Source organism: Carassius carassius, chromosome 22 (genome assembly GCF_963082965.1).
Source record: "Carassius carassius chromosome 22, fCarCar2.1, whole genome shotgun sequence".
Classification (NCBI taxonomy): Eukaryota; Metazoa; Chordata; class Actinopteri; order Cypriniformes; family Cyprinidae; genus Carassius; species Carassius carassius.
Window position 1 is genome coordinate 16,777,462 of NC_081776.1, and position 23,180 is coordinate 16,800,641.

At 36.6% G+C, this 23,180-nt stretch overlaps 1 protein-coding gene across 1 annotated transcript in view; it reads right to left on the reverse strand.

Moving 5' to 3' along the window:
* LOC132099054 (transcription initiation factor TFIID subunit 3-like) overlaps positions 1–23,153 on the reverse strand; it is a 50,693-nt gene extending 27,540 nt beyond the window's left edge. Inside the window, exons 1-2 of the mRNA XM_059505473.1 lie at positions 22,872–23,153; positions 21,367–21,627 (exon numbers count right to left, since the gene is read on the reverse strand). Coding sequence (XP_059361456.1) covers positions 21,367–21,627; positions 22,872–23,037 — 427 coding nt within the window. The 5' untranslated portion in view covers positions 23,038–23,153. The remainder of the gene's footprint in view (positions 1–21,366; positions 21,628–22,871) is intronic.
* Positions 23,154–23,180: the final 27 nt, after the last annotated feature.

A 23,180-nucleotide genomic window follows, 5' to 3' on the forward strand; every position in this document is an offset into this window, starting at 1 on the left:
TCTGCCCTTTCCGTAACGGTTGAACGACGGCAGAAGACTGAGAGAGCGAGAGAGAGAGATTTGCATCTCTTTGTGATAGAGAGGGCCAGGATTCCTTGCGCCCGTACGAACAAAATACAAATAAAAAAAAAAAAGAAATTCGACAGAATGGCACCAGGACAAATTCCACTTGGTGCCGGTGTGTATCAGTGTCGACACACGCAGGTGACTTACGGACAGACCAAATAACACAAAGCGACAACCGAACGTACACCTTCGCGTCCCTGACCAGGTGAATTTCTTTGTATGCAACTTGAACCCTCATTTATCCAAGTGAGAGACAATAATATGGGAGTTCAATTCCTTTAGGCCTATTTCCAAAGTTGCTTAAGACTATAGCAATTAGTTCAAAATGGGTCAATGGCATACAAGAAGGTTAATGGTAAAGAATAAGCCAAATTATTTTAAATGCACTATTTTGTATTCAAATAAGTTTAATATGGTTTGGGGAAAAAATATATTTACATTATACATTTCAGGAAAAGTTTACCTATAATGGCTCTACATCTTTAATGTGGTTTAACCATCAAGTATATATATATAAATAAATAAATAAATATATATATACATACACACACACACACAACATTTACAATCTCAACCAAACTATCATATTATAAATACATCAAATTATCTTATAATTTAAGAAATTTACTGACCTTGCCATGGTCAGGTTTTTTTTCCCCCTATTTTATGTCTTTTAAACTCAAACTTTCACCACAAAATAAATAAAATAAATAAAAACAATAATACTATGAGAAGAAAGCAGGAGGTTCTTTTATTTCTCCAAACACAGCAGGAAACATATTCAAATGTGTCTTGCTTTCATATTAGTGTATTAAGATTACTTAAATTTTTCCAATTTGTTTTTATTTTCCAAAATCGCTGAAAACTGCTGGGTCGACACACTAAAATAAAGCTTCTCGATCTCAATATGGAAGGAATATAATCCCAAACTAGCCTACCACTAGAGACAGACGCAACTCAATCTAAAAAAAAACCCATATATTAAAAGTGTGTTTAAGACGAGGGGTTGAACTTAAAAAGACTGGGTGCTTACTCCTACAAAAATACATTTGTGCTGCCGTCGGCACAATTGTGCAGCCCAAATATTTTACCACAGAAAGCACTTGCTCTGTTCCATTTCACTTCAGATGTCAAATCAGCCTTCTGAATTTACAACTTTTTTCTCTTTGGTGCAGAACAGTGACACTGTCAATCCAAAAACAGTCTGAGATGAAGATATTCCACCTCAGATATTTGTTCTTGTGGTCTTAAAGTGAGAAAAAGTTCATACCTAATTATGGGTTAATGCGGTTGTCCAAAAAAAAAAAAAAAAAAAAGATTAGTAAGGGTGACAAGTTCATTTTGTGTGTGTGTCTGTGATTTTTTTGCAGGCCTGCTTTAATGTAATCTTATTATGTTGAGAAATTTTTATACATTTCTATACTGTTATTAGTCCATTTTAATGCTAAAATAGAAAAGCATATTTACATATTAATAACTGAATAATTATTAAGGTTAAAAATGAAGGTTATAAAAGGGAAAAGGATAGAGAAATGTTACTTGGATAGAGAAAAGACCCAAACTTGTGTAGCCTACATGTACAAGTAGCTCAACATGCACTTTTCAAATTTACCCGTTTCTTACAAAGTTATGAAAAAGCATCAAAACACAACAATAAGCACAAAAGGCTCTAGCATGTGCTATGTGCAACACTATGATTGCCTGTAGAACTCATTTTCATATTTCTGTGCGACAGCAGACATGTGGAGGGAGCCACTCCAAGTCAAACAGGAGAGCAGGCTGTTTAGACTACATTAATTCCCTTGACGAGCTTCCAAACCGGTTATTAAGGTTCCCACTTAAGGTTATTAAGGTCTATAAATACAGTGTTACCCTCGTTAAGATACATAATTGCTTAATTTACATTTTGCTTCCTCCCAGAGAAAATCGGAAGCCATTACACGACTCCCAAAAAAACCCCGCCCCCATGATTAACCCCACCGGGAGTCTATATAGAATGACAGAATTAAAAATAAATAGAAAGATGGAATGATAGAACAATAGATAGAACTATAGAATGATAGAATAGAATGATAGAACTATAGAACAATGGATAGATGGATATTTATCTATTTTTTATTTATTTAGTACTGACCTTAAGACATTTAACATAAAAGACGCTTACATATTACATATTTACACAAGGGAAAATAAAAGTTGAATTCATAAAAATGACCCTATTCAAAAGTTTACATACGCTTGATTTTTAATAATGTGTTGTTACCTGGACGTTTATTTTATTTTATTAATTGTTTAGTTGTTCATGAGTCCCTTGTTTATTCTGAACAGTTAAACTGCCCGCTGTTCTTCAGAAAAATCCTTCAGGTACTACAAATTCTTTGGTTTTGCAGCATCTTTTGCGTATTTGAACCCTTTCCAATAATGTCTGTATGATTTTGGGATCCATCTTTTCACACTGAGGACAACTGAAGGACTCATACGCAACTATTACAAAAAGTTCAAACGCTCATGGATGCTCCAGAAGGAAAAGCCATGTATTAAAAGCTGGGGGTGAAAACTTTTGAACAGAATAAAGTGGTGTACATTTTGTTATTTTGCCTAAATATCATGTTATTTAATTTATATTTTGAAATATTATACAGTACAGACCAAAAGTTTGGAGACACCTTCTCATTCAAAGAGTTTTCTTTATTTTCATGACTATGAAAATTGTAGAGTCACACTGAAGGCATCAAGGGCTATTTGACCAAGAAGGAGAGTGATGGGGTGCTGCGCCAGATGACCTGGCCTCCACAGTCACCGGACCTGAACCCAATTGAGATGGTTTAGGGGTGAGCTGGACCGCAGACAGAAGGCAAAAGGGCCAACAAGTGCTAAGCATCTCTCGGGGGACTCCTTCAAGACTGTTGGAAGACCATTTCAGGTGACTACCTCTTGAAGCTCATCAAGAGAATGTCAAGAGTGCGCAAAGCAGTAATCAAAGCAAAGGGTGGCTACTTTGAAGAACCTACAATATGACATATTTTCAGTTGTTTCACACTTTTTTGTTATGTATATAATTCCATATATAATTCCACATGTGTTAATTCATAGTTTTGATGCCTTCAGTGTGAATCTACAATTTTCAAAGTCATGAAAATAAAGAAAACTCTTTGAATGAGAAGGTGTGTCCAAACTTATGGTCTGTACTGTATATATCTCCCTTTATATATATTTCAAAATTTGACCAAATGCCCTTTAGAGGATATCCAAGGTTTTCTCAATCTTATTTTATTTTTATTTTTTTAACCCCAAAATGCAAAGTCTTCTTCTATGGGTAGAGTTTGAGCTAATCTATAATAATAACAATAAGCTTCATATTTATATATTTAAAAAAAAATAATGTATTGTATGACATTGATAGATAAGTGTAAGTGTGTGTGTGAGAGAGAGAGAGAGAGAGAGAGAGAGAGAGAGAGAGAGAGAGAGAGTGTGTGTGTGTGTGTGAGTGAGAGAGAGAGAGAGAGAGAGAGAGAGAGAGAGAGAGAGAGAGAGAGAGAGAGAGAGAGAGAAGAGAGAGAGAGTGTGTGTGTGTGTGTGTGTTTTGGCAGTGATGGGTTGAGAATAAGCAATTTGTATACTTTTACATAATTTTACACCTTAATAGAGTTTAGGTCAGAACTGGCTGTAATTCTTCTCTCAGGTTAACTGATATATACACACAGATCTTCATAAACATACGGATAATTTGATTACAGCCTGACATGTTCTACATGTCATTCAGGACATACTACAATATACAGAGAAAAATTCCAACACAGAGTGTGTGTGTGTGTGTGTGTGTGTGTGTGTGTGTGTGTGTGTGTGTGTGTGTGTGTGTGTGTGTGTGTGTGTGCATAGGGATTTGCACTCCTTGGCCCGCTCAGGAAATCCTTTAAATTATGTTATTAAATAAACGGTGCAACACAGGTCAGCACGGGGCCAGACTGTGTCTGGGAACTTTGAGTCCATGTTTGTGTGTGTATGCAAGTGTTTTCCTCAGAGAGAAACATCACAGTTATGTCATGTAGTTAAGTGCAGATCAATATAAGAGCAGCGGACATTTCAGTGAAAATCATCTTATAACGCTGAGATGATATATTAGCCAAAGACAGAGTGATCTTTCGTTCTGTTTTGCCTCACCACTCATAATATGGATCCATGTGTGCAGGTGGTGTGTGTATGTCAGTAGTAAAACAGAATTAGGGGTTTGGTTATGTGGAGCCAACAGTAGATAAGAAGCCTAAGATGATGAAATATAAAGCAACACATGGCCTAGACGACCTAACTCTGATCAGTGATAACACACACACACACACACACACACACACACTTGCTCACACTCGCTCTCAGGTGCTTGTGTGATTCATGATAACAGCAGCACAACAAATACAGGGCCAAACACTTTATCAACAACAGAATTACAGCATGATATAACATCTGATATACAGAACTATACTCCTAATACTGCAGCGTGAAAGAAAGAAAGAAAGAACAAGTAAAGTAAAAAAAAAAAAAAACACAAGCCAACAAGTGAGCAAGCAAACAAACAAACAAGCGCAAGCAGACAAGATCAAAACAAGAATTAAAAGAAAAGGAACAAAAGTATGTTTGGGCAAAAACAATAATAAAAGATGATGGAACAAATGAAAAATCAACAAACAACTGAACAAAACCAGGCAGACAAGACAAAACAACACAAAAACAATAAAGATAACACAGATTAAATACAATATACTATATTGCTGTCATGACCTTATCATGGAAATGATCAATGGAGCCCAGTTATTATCTTGGAATTATCAACAGTTGGGCTGATTTTGCATTTTTCATTGAAAATTTGGTACATTTATCTATTATCTATATTATATTATCTATACTATTGTCAGTCTGATAAAATAATGAGTGAAAAAAAAAGTTACATCACAGCTTCACTGTGCACTTAAAGTAAAGCCAACAAACAAACAAATAAAAGCAAGCAGACAGGAATGAAAAAGAAAGACAAACAAAAGCACATGGAGGTAAAAACAATAAAACATCAAACCACATTATGTAGTAATGCTTTTTAAAGCAAGAAGCATTATTACCTGATAAATCTTTATTAAAAAAAGTATGCTATATTGTTGTCAAAACCTCATCATGGTAATTATCACTTGCATCCAGTTATCTAGGAATAACAACAGTTAGGCTAATTTAGCACAATTGGGTTAAAATGTCTTTAAACTTTAGTCAAATAAACAACTTTGGTTCAATCAAACAGTGAATGTAAAAAGCTAAAAAAATTAATGTTTCAATGTGCACTTAAATAAGGAGGGGCAAGCGCACTGCATTGTGGGATACAGTAAACCAATGAGATGCATGAAGAAACTGCATACTTGCCAATTAGACAACAGTTGCTTCTGGCTCTACAACGATCGGTATCGTTAAGGTTTTAACAGTATTAGTATTCTTACCGATACTGCTTATCGATCCGGTACTTTAACGGTATTCTTATTGGTACTTTTTATTATTTCTACAGACACAAACACATATACATATATATACATATATATATATATATATATATATATATATATATATATATACATACATATATACAGTACAGACCAAAAGTTTGGACACAGCTTCTCATTCAAAGAGTTTTCTTTATTTTCATGACTATGAAAATTGTAGATTCACACTGAAGGCATCAAAACTATGAATTAACACATGTGGAATTATAAATGGAATTATATACATAACAATAAAGTGTGAAAAAACTGAAAATATGTCATATATAGGTTCTTCAAAGTAGCCACCCTTTGCTTTGATTACTGCTTTGCGCACTCTTGACATTCTCTTGATGAGCTTCAAGAGGTAGTCACCTGAAATGGTCTTCCAACAGTCTTGAAGGAGTTCCCCGAGAGATGCTTAGCACTTGTTGGCCCTTTTGCCTTCTGTCTGTGGTCCAGCTCACCCCTAAACCATCTCGATTGGGTTCAGGTCCGGTGACTGTGGAGGCCAGGTCATCTGGCGCAGCACCCCATCACTCTCCTTCTTGGTCAAATAGCCCTTGATGCCTTCAGTGTGACTCTACAATTTTCATAGTCATGAAAATAAAGAAAACTCTTTGAATGAGAAGGTGTGTCCAAACTTTTGGTCTGTACTGTATATGTGTATATATATATATATATATATATATATATATATATATATATATATATATATACACACACAAACAAATTAAGAGCTGACTTAACATTGTTTTATATTCTGAAATGTAAAATATTTTATGAAATTAATATAAAACCTCAATTAGTAAATATACCAGTGTGCACGCATTTTTTAGCGTTTTACATACATGAGATAAGAACATGAATAAAGAAATACAGTAAAACAAACTGATTAATGCAATAAAACTAAGATACAAATGAAATAAAATATATATATATTTTTTGGTGAAGGTCTACTAACATTACTGTTCAGGTAAGTAATATTACAAACAAAAGAAATTCACTAAAGAAATCAAATGTATATAAACACTGCATCATTTTCACTGTATGATTTGATATAATAATGCTTTTTAAAGCTAACATTATTCAGATTGAGATCTGTAAGTGATTTTCTCTTTGTATTTTCTCCTTGCTTTCAACATTTTATTATCAAACATGTCTCTATATTTAGCAACAGTAAAGATGGCATTTTACAACAATCACCAATTGTGCTGATTCGGACGTTAAGTTTGGGTTTTAGCGAGGCGCGAACGCAAATCGCTGCAAAACAGGACTTTCATGTTTTGCGCGCTGAAGCTCTTCCGTGTGAGTGTGATCTCGCTTCTGAATTGCGAATAGCAAAAATGCATCATAGACAAATGTATAAATATTATTGCATATAAAAACAGCTGGCGACCCTGGTGAGATAGAATTTGCAAGATAATCCCTATAGCAATAACAAATGTAGGCTATATGCTTTTTCCTAATCTCTCCAGTACCAACAGCAGAACCATTAACGTCAGAGCTTATCGATACTCCGGTCTTTCATAATTTAGCTGAGGGCCCATTTAATACCAGGTTTCGGTACCCATCCCTAGTTGGCACTAACTCTACAAAGAGAAAAGCCCCACTGCAATCCTCTATGCAGAATTTATCTGCACCGCTTGACTAGGATTCACAAGCGGGTACGTCTTAGGGTATGTTTCAGTGCAAGTAGATGTGAACAAGTTTATCGGATTCTCTCGCGTTTCAACTGCAGTCGATCACGTTGTGTCTGGAATGCGATGAGCTACAGGCCGCAGAGAAACCCAGTCAGCGATAACTGATAATGCCACGTGGGCATATTGCTGTCTGTTAGCCACATCTCTCTACATCTGTTACAAGCCAAGTAAGTAACAGAGCTATATAACAATGCGAGATACGGAGTGCGTGGATTAGGTTTCAGCAAGGTTTGACTATTTATATCGCAGCGGTCGATGCAAGTGTGAGGGATCAGGTCCACTTAGAATGCGTTTAGGCCGTAAAAATAAAATGGCATGAATCGTTTACCACTGAGGGTATTTTACTTGAGTTGCCATGTTTTTTCCCCCTACTTCTTTATTTCGAAGAGTCGTCCATCATGAGTTCAATCCAGAAGTCATTCAATTAATCCTGGACTCTCTTCTTTCTGTCCGTCTCTCATCCCGCCGCTCTGTCTCTCCTCCTCGCCCGACTCTCCCTCCCTCTATCAGTGCATTAATCTAAGCTTTGTTTCCCTGCCTCTGCTGGTGCCATGAGGGCAAACGCTCTAGATGGAAAAACCCTGTTTGTATTCTGCAGGCGCGCGTCTTTCCCTGCTCTCCATCTTGCTATTCAATCTTTCGCTCTCCATTCTTGGCTGTCTAAGCTGTACTCTCTCCATCTGTCCGTCTTGTTTGTTCCATTTTTAATCATTGCTTTCTGTACAAATGGTTTTCTTTAAAAATAATAGCAATAATAATTCAAAATATATTTCTGAAGTTCGGGAATATTTGTCTGCTCTCATGTGAGGTATGCACATAGCATTTCCAAACTCATGTTTGAAATTCACATTCAGAACTGGTGGATCAAATAATCATCAAAGCAAGTGACATTTTGCCTGTTCACAATGGCTTCATTAAGAAAATATTTCCGACGCTCAGAAGTATCTGTCTGTTCTCATTGGAAATAATGTGGATGGTCTTCTCAAACTCACGTTCAATATTTGTGGATCAGTTAAGAGTGAAAAAAATACCACCTATTAAAGCATGCAAAAATAAATGATTCTGAAGATCAGAAAAAAATTCTGAAGGCCGATTTAGACTTACATTTGAAATTATAAATTAAGACTGAATTTAAAAATCTCATACTGGAAGTTCAAATCGGTTTTGATGTGAAAGAAGAAAAGCATAGAAGCATAGTCTCTGTCAGATTTAATGCACACATGGGGAATTTCACGACCTATGCAGATAACGTGCGGAAGGACAGGTAAAGTCGCAACAGCACAAAACCGATAGTCGTTATCTAGCTACCATTCTTTCTGTGGGAGGACAAGTGTGCTTCCTGCTCCACTTCACAGCCCCGACACACCTCAATAGATACTCCCTCATTCTGCCCTCTGACAGATCATTTATATCACATAAACCTTAGCCAGTAATTATCTTTTGCCACAGTCTGCCAATATTCTGAATGACAGTCCTATATTGGCACAGTAAAAGTCAATACTTTGTTGAGTGCAAATTCAAAATGGACCTAATTCGACGTCAGGGTCGACCTCCCACCAAAACATCCATCTCTAGATGTTTCTACCTGTGGCAGTTAGCATTAGAAAGTTTATGACTGCCTTATGAAGCTACGAAGTCAAAACATGTAGCTATTTAACAACAGAAAACTCTCTTAAAGTCATTTCTATGTGGAGGATACAAGAATAACAACAGGACCAGGACCAATCACTTGCTAGGGTATTTTATTATTAAGATATATGTTTGTTAATCATATATAGAACATGCGGCCTTGGAAACTTTTGGTTTTCTGTGATGTTCTAAACATCATTGTGAATTCTGCTGATTTTTAATGAGATTTTAAGTCTCCAGGGAAAAAAAAAAAAAAATATATATATATATATATATATATATATATATATATATATATATATATATATATATATATATATCAATGCTACTAAAAATATATCTTGCTATATTTTTGTGGTGGGGTCAGTCAAAATATTTCTGACTAAGCCAGCAGAAAATAACTTACTGTCTTACTATAAATAGACTGCACATCATCCGGGGGATATGCAAACAGACACACACATCAAAAAAAACAAAATAACAGGCAGGCGTGTCGTCTTTAGATGCTCGTGATGATCATGCGGGAAAATGTCCATCAGCAGATTTTGTAGGTCAGTCATCACACAACACAACACAAGCTTCAGGACTGGTGCAGGAGGACACTGACTGTACAGTCAACCTAGATGACATCTAGAGTGCTAGAGTATAATATATTATAGAGTACATTATAGAGCAAAGGATTTAAGAGTATATTATACTCTAGAATATATATATATATATGTGTGTGTGTATATAATTGTGTGAGTGAGTGAGTGTGTGTATGGTTTAATAGGATCGGACAATATTTGGCCGAGATACAACTATTTGAAAAGGTCTGGAATCTGAGGGTGCAAAAAAATCTAAATACTGAGAAAATCACCTTTAAAGTTGTCCAAATGAATTCTTAGCAATGCATATTACCAATCATATATATATATATATATATATATATATATATATATATATATATATATATATATATGAGACAGAGAGGAGGAGTGTATTGGAGTACATAGAGTATATAATACTCTAGAATATATATATACATATATATATATAGAGAGAGAGAGAGAGTGAGAGAGAATATAGAGTATATTAAAATCCATACCTCTGAAACTAAAGCTACGCACATTACCATAAAAATACACTAATTTTTCATTCTACATCATCTGCACACAATCACTCAACATAACTCACATAAACTATTTATCCATATCCCAATGAAAAAAATTAATTCAGAAAGTTGAACTTTGCACAAATTAGACTAGATTATATATAGCCTATATAATACTGTCCATGTTCCTTCTGCTTCAGTAAAAGCAACTCTTGACTGGCAGCGTGCGCAGTGATCCACCCTCCTTCAGAATGAAGGTCTCATCCACCTCTTGTTTCCTATGGTGGCATTAAGTGCTTACCCAGACTCCCTCTCTGCTAGGACAATAAACACACACTAATTCCCTGGCACCTCTTAACGCTTCAGCAGCATGGTGTGTGTGTGTGTGTGTTTGTGTGTGTGTGTGAGAAAGAGCACCCAATTACTTGAACACACACACAAGTGAACCCCTGTAACACACTTTTAGAGCGTAACACTTGATATCGGAGGGTGCACCAGATTGTTAGCACTATGAATAATGCTTTTAACAAATATTTACATATATTTTTAGACTCAATGCTTATAATAAGCATGCATAATTCATATTGCTTGATACTGGAAGTGTTATTGGCTTTTAATTGATGAATCTCATAGAATCTGTTTTATACACATTTATTCTCCTCTGAAACCAGAAACTAAACACTAAACAAATTCAAACAACTTAAATATTTGCTCTGACAATAAGTCAATTGCGTTTCTTTGATACAATTCGATTGGACTCGGTTCAAAGTTACAATTCATATTTAAAAAGTATCTTAAATGCGATGACAAAAATCAAATATAGCCAAATAAACAATTTACACCATACTGCAATATTGATAAAAAGACGTATGTTTTTAAAAATGAATTTGGTAGATTTTGACAACTTAAAAAAAATAAAAAAAGATTAAGAACAGTATTCTGCATGGTAAATGCATTTGATTAATAAATTCTGGAAACAATGCATTCACTTTTTATTGTCAGATCACTATATTTTTTATATTAAATAATCATCACAAAGGTTTATGGTGACAAAGCCATAGTAACTGCCAGGCAAAATAATATAAAATATTTGCACTGTCTACAAACACATTCAGGAACCGGCTCTTTCAGCCGGGGTTAACAGTGACCCACCCTGGTGCCCTGGGACCGGGGGCAGAAGTTCTGTTGAGCCCGCGAGCCTGTCACCCTCTCTGGGGAAGGATTCACATTCCTAGCCCTCCCATCCACCGGACGAACCAAGCCCACTACACACAGCATCAGTTAAAAGAGTTTCAACACACAAACACTCACGGTGGCCCCGGCAAAACTACTTTGACCTGAACTCACCAAGTCCAACAGCAACAGAAGCTAATATCCACAAACAAAGTTAATTCAGTCTTCTTTTAAGATTGATTTAATTTCTTTGGGTTTTAATCATTTTCAGTTTTGGTGTTTTAAAGGGGATGCATTTATAGAGATAACTGTAGTAAACTCTCTTTAAGAAGTAGAGTGTCTCAGTCATTACAGCACAGACAAATTTATCGCCTTCAAATTAACAGCGTTTTGTTTATGATTTGAATAAAAAAAGTATATTTGCCTATATAGACACATATGTATGTGTGTACGCAGCTATCAAATGTGCGAACAGCATTTTTTTCTGCCAGAGTCACGGCTTGGAAAGGCCCATCTTTCATTTCATAATGCCAGAAAGATCCGCGGGGCGGCCTTCAAAAGCTGATCACATGACACCTACGCTTACCAGGAGGACAACGGACCAGGGCAATACCCGCTGCAGAGCGCCTATACACACATTGTACAGCACATTTCTATGTAAACAAACAAGGCAAAAAAAGAGATTCCCGAAAACACGTGGAATATGTCTGGTGCTATAGACAGACAGACAGCAAAGGGAAGAGACATATACACAGAAAGACAGAAAGGAGGAAAGGGGTTGGCTGGTGCAAGAGTGCCATCTAAAGGAGACAGAGGTACTGCAAGACATTAAGTTGAGTAAGACAGTGGTTCCCAATCACATGGAATGACATGGAAAACATGTAGTGTTGGGGGGCCTCCAGGAACGTGGTTAGGAAGCACTGGAGCACGATGTTAAACTTTCATGATAAAACTCGCACTTACAGAACCTACATCAAACATAATTATTACCTAAACATGGCAATATATATATATATATATATATATATATATATATATATATATATATATATATATATATATAATATAAAACACGAAAAGAACATTTCACTACTTCAAAGAAAATAATGATTTAAAAATAAAATAATTATTCCATAAAAAAAGAATAAAGTAAATAACAGAAAATATAAACATGTTACAATATTCACTATAAATATTTTCTCTGGCATTATTTGATAATGAATCTTTACTAAATGTAACGTACTTAAAATTCATATTTTTTTAAATAAAAAATAAAATAAAACAATTTCCCAGCAAAAATGGACCAAAGAAGGTATTGAGAAGAAAAGAACAGCTTCTAAATGCACAACAGTGGGTGGCAGTTGACATCTTAAAAGCTTAGTCAGACGTATCCCACATTACACCAAATCAAATGAAATCAACATATCCTGCCACCAAGGATTGATTAACGTGGGAATGAGAACTTGGATGAAAAAATTGATTTACATTGAATGATGTTTATACCATTGTTTGATGCAAATGCATGCCATATTTTTATTTTAAAATAAACAAGCTGAAAACACTAACTGAAAACCTTTTAGTGCTTTTCTATAGTATTAAGCCTCAAATGTCAACTATACATCGGATTGGTTTCTTGAAATTATAAAAAAGTAAAAATATGAATGGTATTATAATGTTATTCTAAAACTAAAATTTAAATGATGGGAAAAAAAATCTTAAGATAACATGTAGAAAGAAAAAACGCATCTTAAGCACACGATTAATATAAGTGGACTTTGAATGATTAATTGCCGCTTTGAACGATTACGTAATTGTCGCATCCATAATTGTAATCGCGATTAGAAATTCGATTAATTGTACAGCCCTACCAGTCATGAAATAAGTCATGAAGGAATGACAGCGAACTGCAGCAAGAAAAAAGCTACATTTTTTTAATCTGTAAAAAAAAAAAAATAATAATTTACATTCATGCATTTAGCAGACACTTTTTTATAAAGCAACTTTTTATTTATTGCAATAAAATATGTGTGTGTTTTTATTTATTTGTTTAAATTTGCATAGGTTTTATTAGACCACGAGCACAGCAGGGTTCAACAACAATAAGGTTGTTGTTTTTTCTCTTTTTTTTAATAATAATACAACTCCATGTTAGCTATAAAATCAAACATATATTTGCACTCAAAAACTAAAATGACATGTGGTTTGATAAATAAAATTGTGACTTAACCACTTGAGCTGTTATTTTGATTTTTTGAGAATTAGATATATGCAATATTGGACCCACCGGTGGGTCCCCAGAGTTGATGTGGTTAATTAGTGTTTATTTTCATGGATGCTTCTCACAATTTCAGCAGTTTGCTATCTGTTACCCAGCTATATCACTTTACCTTGTATCTCAATTTAATTCTAAAACGCGACATTCAATAAATCACTGAAATGCAAATGTATAAGTTCTTGGACGTTTGTACACATACATGATCAACAAACACAAACACTGATCCAAAAGGTCCATTAAACCATTCTTTCTCTTCAGGCGTGCTCAGGGTTTCAGAAATAGCAATACAGATTTGTAATATTGAGTTTCTAATATTTATAATATTGGCCAAAGTTTCAAACTGGTGCATCCCTATTTAAAACGGTGCACAAAAAATACAAATAAAATAATACGTTTGCATTAAACACACCTGTAAAGAAAGTTCTGACTTGGAGATATGATAAATCCTATCATGCCATGACATGAAACTTCAGAGAGATAAAAAAGCTTAACTTTGTTCATACCTGTATCTGCAGACTTTACACTTGCACAAGCACTTCACCTATAAAGAGGATCAAGTTTGGAACGAAGCACACAAAAGCGCCACAGATGGAGAATGAAACGAGAGCGACGGAAGGACAAAAAGCATAGGTCATGCTGGAAACGGGAACGTGTGACAAAAGAATCAAACGATTCTTTGGGAGACATAAAAATGGAATGGGTTATGTGTTTTATGGAGATCTCACCGAGGAGGGCGCAAAAATGCTTTCAAGTCACTTAATTATCAGAGAAACCTGTGAGAATGTACTGGGAATAATAGATAGGAGAGGAAATTCATTGCACACACACACATACACGCACAAGTTTTGTGTTAGCACACCTGGGCAGAGGAGGGTAGCACGCTCTCCAGGACTGATTCTGGGTCAGGTGACCTCTCCACCGATGCCAATAGCCGGCTCCTGTCTGTCTACCGTTCACACACACTCAAGACAGGCTTGCGGTACCTGGCCCAGTGCAGCAGGGAGTCTTCCCAGACCTGTCAATCAGAAAATGTCTCTCTCTCTCTCTCTCTCTCCCTCTCCCTCTCTCATCCACACAGCTGGCCAACTGGGGGGAGGTAAACGGTTGTGACAGGGGGCAGTAGGGTTGGGTTGAGCCATCTATCATAAAGCCACGACAGAGTAACATAAGACCAGAGGCTTCCCTCTACACACACACACACACACAGACCTCACTCGACAGCACCTAACAAACACATCTAAAGGGAGAGTTTGCACAAAAAAAGAAAATCCTGTCATCGTTTAGTTGTGCTCATGTTGATAAAACCCATATGAACTTCTGCTGTGAAGAATAAAGAGAGATGTTTTTCAGAATGTATTAAATGTCCTTTCGCATACAGTCAAGGGGATTTTGGACTAAGGATTTCTGATAGGGCTCAACGCTCACATTTCGTTTTAGGAGCACTTTTTTTTCTAACCTTATGAAATTCTTACATTTATATTTATTTAAATATAGATTCATTTGATTTAATGTTGCGAATATTGAAGTATTTCATGATTAGAATAACTGAAATTATACTTTACAAAGTTACAATAAAAGCACCAGTAGGTGGCAACAAGTCACTAAATTATTCATTTATTGCATTTAAAATAATAATAATTAATAATAATATTATTACACACACACAGAGGTACATATACAAAATGTATGCTATATTTGTCTAAACAGATCTCAGCGTTTACGATTGTGTAATCACACTGAGCCATAATCAAAATTACAGTTTTATTTTGATTAATCATGCAGCCCTAAACAGTTCAATTAAATTTAATTTAAAAAAAGTGGTCCAAAATACCCATGTGCTATATTTTTTTTTCAGTGATGCAAAACACAATTCCTTTTTCAGAATGTGGCAAGTGTGGAATTTTAACTGAGATTTAAGAGAAAATGATTAGCCTAAATTCAGCTTTGATCTGTTCCTCACACAAGGCCTTTCTAGACTTTTGAAAATGTAGAAATATTGTTCTTTAGTCATATAGACTTCTTTTATTTGTGTCTTTTTCGGTGCTTTCCAGCTCTGTTCACCATCCACTTCCACTGTATGGAAAAGGGCAGCATGAACATTCTTCAAAACGTCTCGTTTTGTGTTCTATGAAAGAAAGATTTGAACAGCATGTGGGTGAGTAAATAGCAACAGAATATTCATTTTGGAGTGAACTATTAATTTAAGCAAGTTCCAAACACATGGAAATCCTCGGAGGCTTCTCCTCTGGTCTCGCAAGTACGAGCTGTCCGTCAGATTTATTTGATAGCGTTTTAATTTGCTCTTTGATTTGATCTGGATGAGCAAAGTGGCCTGTTCAGGTACAGTATTTTAAACGGGTCGACGGATGGAAAGTAAAAAAGACAAATGGATCCAACGTCGCCAAAACCTCAGTAAGAGAGCAAGCAGGATAGACGAGAGACAAAGACCGAGAACGGAAGAGAGAGGAGAATAAATCTGCACTCCTCCATCGATCCCAAGCCTTTCTGCTCTCATCTTATCTTTGGGTCTGAGGAAGCCAGGCAAGTTTAAACGATTCTGACCTTGTCCGACATAAATAGTCAGAAAACTACAAAGAGCAGATAGCCCTCTCTCTCCATGAGCAAAAGGGGGACGAGGAAGGGAAATACATTGAGATAAGAAGAGGGGAAAGAGATAATACAGGAGTTACTACATCAGCGAGAGTGTCACAGACAGACATAAACAGCACACCGAAGCCACTCTTCTACCGATAGGATACCAGTGGCCAATTCAACGACAGAAAAGGCCGTTCTAGAAGATAAAATTGTCTCTGCACTAGCCCATTAAACCTGCTGGTCTCAAAATTATTTTATGTACAAAAATCGTTTTATTCGCACATTTTACATATTAAAAAAAAAAACATTTCTGGCTGATTAGGATCAGTGAAAGAAAAATTATAATAAGTTGGCAAGACATTAAAATCAAATATGTTCTCAAAGCATTTCAGGCCAGACATCAGCTCTGTAAAAACAGAGTACGGCTGACCTGAGAGAGCCAGACGGAGAGAATGTGAGACAGTAATGACTATTATATTTAAAAGACAAAATTCTTTTCATCAGGTCGGATTCTCCCGGCTACGGGAGCATGCCCTTACCAATCAGAGCGGGGCCCTGGGCCCTATTCTCTCTAAAGAAGATGTGAATGTTGCGGCGGAAGAAAAGGAGAAAAGACGGAAGCCTTTAATATTCATCCTTTTCTCTTTTTAGAGTGTAACGGCTGCACCTGACATCTACGGAAACTGTGCAAATCTCTTCATGCATTGTCAGGCTCTCCTCTAATCATTTTATGCCCTTGTGAAGATTTGAAAAGAGCCGATAACCAAGCGAGTCAAATACAGAGCTTGCTCAATTCAGAAGTTAACAGAAGCACAGCACACGCTAGCAGAGACTGAGGAAATAATCAGCACCCCTGGACCAGGAGAATCACAGTGTCTTCACTTCGAGAGAAACTAGCTCTGTCGATGGCAGAACGGGACTAAGGCTTGCAAAACTGCACCACGCATTATAAATCTCAAAGTTATCTGTACTGCACATACATGCATGCATGCAATACAACAAAATGAACAGTGGCTGTTAGTATCAATAAAAAGCTTTCTAAAATCCATGCATGCAGTGCAACATTACTACCAATGTATTAATGACTTGGTATAAACCAAGCAACTCCTATTATATGATGCATGCATGTGACCAATCGCACTGCAAACGTTAGAACCAAAGCTGCACAAATACAATACAACAATCTAATAGCTCCCATTTCTTGCAAACCTGTCTATGATGCATGGTTACAATCCAAAATAACTAGCAACTCTCATAACAAGCAAAACTGCATGCATGCAATGCAACCGAATTAACAATGCTAATTAAAATGAATAAAACTGTTTGTTGTAGGGATGCAATGCACGCAAATCTAGCAGCAACTATTAGAATCAACTAAGCTATATATGCTGTATGCATGCATTGTGACCAAAACTAGCAGCTCCCATTATAATTAATAAAACTATCTATCTATGGTGCATTCATACAGTGCGAAAAAATCTGCAGCAACTATTATTATGCCAGTTAAGCATCAAGCATGTAATGTGACAAAACTAGAACCGCTTTATTTTTAACAAAGCTATTTATATTGTAAGCATGAAGTGCAAGAAAACAGGTCAAGTCTGTTAAAATCAATAAAATGGTTTATGTTGTATCAGCAGCAGCACCCATTATAATAAACTAAACAATCTATGCTGCATGCAATGCAACTAAACTAGCTGCTCCCGTTATAATCAAAGATGCTGCCAAAACTGCAAGCAAAGCATACAACGCAACAAAAACTAGAAGCTACAAAGCAAGCATGCAAAGTTGACAGGTTTGATTTTGTTTGTTTGAAGTGCAGATTGTTTTTTTTGTTTTTTATAAATACAAATACAGCAGAGCATCACTTCTTTACTCTACCTTTCCACAAACAAAAGCCATTCTAACACTGAACGGCAGAACAGTCGTATGCATGATGCACAAACTACGTGTATGCTGTCAGAATGGACAGACAAATTGTCCAATCACGTAGCTTCATTTTGCAGCTGTAAATTTCCAGAGCAGTCATCTTAATCTTGTTCTCTCTCTACATAGACGGAGAGACTTTATCAGCCTGTCTGATCGCGGGTAATTTCAGTGTACAGATGCAATCGCGCTCTCTCTACCTCCCATTACCTTCTTCCCTCAGGACGGAACAACAATACGCTCCCACACAATAGAGATAAACCAGATAAACCCCACCACTGCAGCAATGACAACAACTCCACACAATCTGTGTTAAAGTCATAAAACTGAAATCCACAAAATTATACTAATTACTGATCCAAAATTTGTATGTTTTAAAAGCACATTTGCATTGTGCGTTTTGATCTCAGTATCTATAAATGTTAAATTGTTTTGTACTACAGACATGAATAACACCAGCTTAAATTTTGTGGCTTGTTAGAGAGAAATGTGTGTCTTACATATTTCCTCTGGAGAATGATAAAGCACACACAAAAGCCAGACCAGAGCCATCTAGGGACAAGAATATCATTCAATGAGGTCTTTTGACTCGGGTCAGTAAGCAACCACTCTTCAAAATCATTTTAAACGTATGTGTCTATACTGTTTGCAACCAACAGTGCACATTTTAGGCTAATAATAATATTCAAAACTTTATATCAAATTAAAATAGAGAATTATACATGGAGAAAATCAGAAAGACACGTTCAGGCAACTTCGTGGTCACAAAGCGCCAACCTGTGGCTTAATATGCTACTGCAGAAGAGAATCATTCTAATGCCGCGTTTCCACCGAAATTACCCGGGACATTTGTACCAGGAACTTTTTTCCCCCCAGACCTGTTGCTTTCTGCGTTTCCACCGTGGTGTAAAGTACCGGGAAGATTAGGCAAATAGACTGGTGACGTAGGTCTGCGCGCGTTTCTCAATACAAAGTACGCTGATTTTGGATGTGCGTCCTCCTCTGTAGTTCAGACTTTGTACATTCGTCACAGGAGTGTGATGTCTGCGACGACGCAAGTCCGGTAAATCTGTAAACAGCAGTGTACTTGATAACTTCAGTCAGCTAACCGTGGCTACTGCAATTTTCCTCTCTGTATATTTACAATAAAACGAAATAGGATATCAAATACCACTGCCTCCTTTCGTTTTCATTTAAACATAATAACAGCTGCAGAAATGTACTTAGTTCAGGGATATGTGTATATATACAGCCATTACAATGAAACGAAATATTATATAGATTCGCCTTTTTTATTTTCATTTTAACATATAGATATTAACAATATAAATTGAATACAGACCAAAGATAACCTGTTAGATTTACCCCGCAGCTGAATTATATCTTATGTTTAACCACTAAAGAGACATCAGAGCCTGAAATACTTTTAAAATTACATTTCATGACACAATAACAGTAATATTTTGAAAATGTTGATCCGAATAAATGGTGGTTGAACTCAACCAATGCTGCGTGAACTCAACCAATCAGCATGTTTAGCGCCCAAGTCCCGCCCCCGAAAGTTCCCGAACTTTGAAAAAGTACCACCTCGCCAGCAGGGACTTTCTGAGGGGCATTTTTTTTACCCGGAACTTTATTTAGTTCCTGGTTCCTGCGGTGGAAACACACAGAGTACCAGGCCAAAGTCCCTAGTTCCTGGGTAAAGTTCCTGCAGTGGAAACGCGGCATAACTGACTAGATTATTATCAAAAAAAGAAAAAAGTTACACTGATGTTGTTATGGTGATATAAGTAATATTTAACATTCTGTTGTCCTTAAAAACTAATTTTGTTAATTAAAAAAAGCTTACTAATAAAGCTAAACACTGACAAAATCGCTAAAACTTCCAACTAAACTAAAAACTGAAAATATAATAGTGGCTAACTATAATAGCATATAAATAATACTAAAATAACACTGGTTGATATGGATTTGCTATAGGGCGTTCTGGCACAAATCAGCCACCCCAAATTCTCTATTATATTCTGTTTTTTAGTGACTCGGGGCATTTGTTCAGTGTAACTCTAAGGGATTTATTGTTTAGAATAACTCAAGATGAGTTACATGTCAACAATTAAACCTCATTACAAGGGGTTCGTTTAAATCACTAAGCCTAATCACGAACAATAGTAAAAAAAAGTAAAAGTAAAAACATTTCCTTAAGCAATATAAAATACAAACCTCACCAAAATCCATTTGTGTTCGTAACACTCAAACACACAGTGGGGCTCCATAGTCCATAACTTTCTACGTATGGAGAGAAACACATATAGTACAGAAGAATGTACTGTATGTTTAAACTTTTGTCTGTTTTGCTTATAAGAGCACGTCTAGATGTGTGGCATGAAGGTGTGCGAGTGTGTTCAAGTTTAATACGGCCTCCAACTGATCTATGAGGAAGAAACGGGAAACAGGGGATAAAGAAACAAATGGAAATGGAGGAGAGGGAGAAAAAGAGACCCTGAGTCTTTTTTCTGGCAGAGGGGCATCCAGCTGAGCGCTGGCTCCAAGCCCAGTAGACCCCCTGCCCTAGCTGGACTCTCTCTCTCTCACACACACACACACACCTGGGATGTCTGCCATTCGAGCCGGACCTCCGCCAGCTTCTCACACACACATGGCTCAAGGCCTACTACAGCCTTCCTGTGTCCCACACACCAACACCCATGAACACACCTCAAAGCCAGAGAGCTTCCTGTCCGACCCGAGACAACCCTGATCATGTCCGGCCCTCCACCACCCACTGGCACCGCCTCCGCTGTGTGTGACGAGAAGACGAGTGTGTGTTTGTGTTTGAGAGACATAAGCCGGAAGGGGCGAGAGTGAAGGACTGTAGCACTGGGATATGCAGCTTCCTGTGTGCACCACTGTATGGGACGGGACTCAGCCAATATGGGCACACACCAAAATGTGCATGAGTACATGAATTAAGACTGGGCAGCACAACAGTATATATTGTGTGAAATTAGAAATGTGCAGAATGTTACACATTTTGCTTTATCAATAATAGTGTGTTAGACATATTCATGTCATAAATTTGTTATAAGTGATGCAGAACGAAGCAGAGATCAGCACATCCACAATTGTAATGTACAATTACACACACACACACACACACACACACACATACATATATATATATATATATATATATATATATATATATATATATATATATATATATATACATATACACAACTTATGCAAGATGATTTAACATTAGTTTCTTGAAAACATTTTTCGATCAATAAATCATCAAACTGTAACGAACCGTTAGTTGCAGCTCAACACTGTTTAATCTTGTTGAACTAGAAGCTTGCATATATTCGGTTCCACCTGTTTAGGGACGTTGGTACGTACCTTCCTGCAGTGAGACGAGTGGAGGGAAGTACTCTGGGATGTAGTCTCTCCTCTCGCCCCTCAGGGCATCACGGGCGTCTGTTTCGAAGCCAGCAGCAGGAAACTGCAGAACGCTGCTCTTGCTGATGGGAAACTGAGGGATAATTTGTGGGAAGCTGACAGGCTCCATGTTATTTACATAGTCCTCGAGTTCGGCTATAGTGACTCCCAAAAGTCCAAAAGCCTGATCCACGTCACTTAGTCCAGGGTCTGTCCGTCCATCTGAAAGAAAAGAGATGTGAAGCATACGAAATTAATGTCTTTTCAGCAACATCAAATTCCAAATAACTAATAAATGGACATTAAATATAATATTTAGGTGTAGAATATTTAATATCATATATATCTGGAAATAAAATAAACATTAACTGTAATAAAATGAAATATTAATAGAAACAGATCAGCTGGTTTCTCATTTAAATTTTTTACCTGATGTACAAAAATAACAGAAACTGACATAAAAATGTATAAAAACATTATAGACATAATATATATATATAATGTCAAAAACGCAACAAAATACCTTAAACTTTAAATAAAAAATAAAAATAAAAAAACGAATTCAAGAGATTAATAAAAACTATAATATTTTTTGATAATACTTTCAAAAGAAACAACTTTACAAAAGCTTTCTCTCTCTTTGACTCTCACTCTGACTACAAGAAGGTTCAGATATAGATATAAAAACACATACAAGAAAGTATATGTGTTAATGTAGTGAATGTGTTACCTGGAATAAAATATACGTAAAAGAAAATATATATATTATATAAGCATATTTGATTTCAGATAGTTGCCAGATGCATTTAAAAAATCTAAAACTGAAATGAAGAAAACACAGGAATGTAGAAAAACGTTCAAATTAAAAAGAAAAATGAATTCTTAACGAATTAATAAATACTATAATATCATCTGAATGTTATTCAAACAACACAGGAGCTGCGCACATGCACACAGATGACGCTGCCGCTTACATCATCACTATGGCAACAAGTGGGAATCCAAACTCTGCATCCTTACAAACTATCTCTGGTTTAAGATGCAGCAAACATTTCAGTCCCCGAGAAAGACACTATTTCACATTTCACTCCATGTTCAGCAGCATATAGTCTCTTAAGCAATGACTGATTTCAGTAGTAGACAGCTAACGAGTCTCTGTTCAGCTGTCAAAACATACAGACAGAGTTTTGATGGCTAGCCTCAAAACTAACGTCTTACAAAAAAAAAAAAAACAATGTATTAAGAAGCCAAAGAAACTGACTAAACGTGGTTCGTTAAGAAAGTTTTAACGCCTTGACAGTAACATCAACATTTAGGGCGCTAGTTAGCTTAGCATGCTTACATCACTTGTAGTGGGCGGGGCTTAGCAACAACCACACTATCAACAGTGTACACTAACACACTCTAGAGCACACTACTCCAGCGCAGACTGTTATCAGGGTAAGAAAGAGAGTTAATCGACTCACAGAGCTCGGAGTATCGGTGGCAGCTCCGGGCCAGCTGCTGCAGGTATCTCTCCAGCACATCGGACAGCAGATCACAGGCGCTCAGCTGCACCGCGTCCCAGCCCACCGCCTGACACACCTGCGCCACGGACACACGCAGCAGCGAGCGCGCGTAACTCTCACACATCTCTCCGCTCTCACTGCGCCTGGAAAGGCTTTGTTTCGATGGCTCACATTAATAGGGACACTGGCTCTTCCACAGGAGCCGCCATCTTTACTCCCAGAGCGAAACATTGTGGAGCAATCGATCGCGCATGCGCAGAAGAGCGG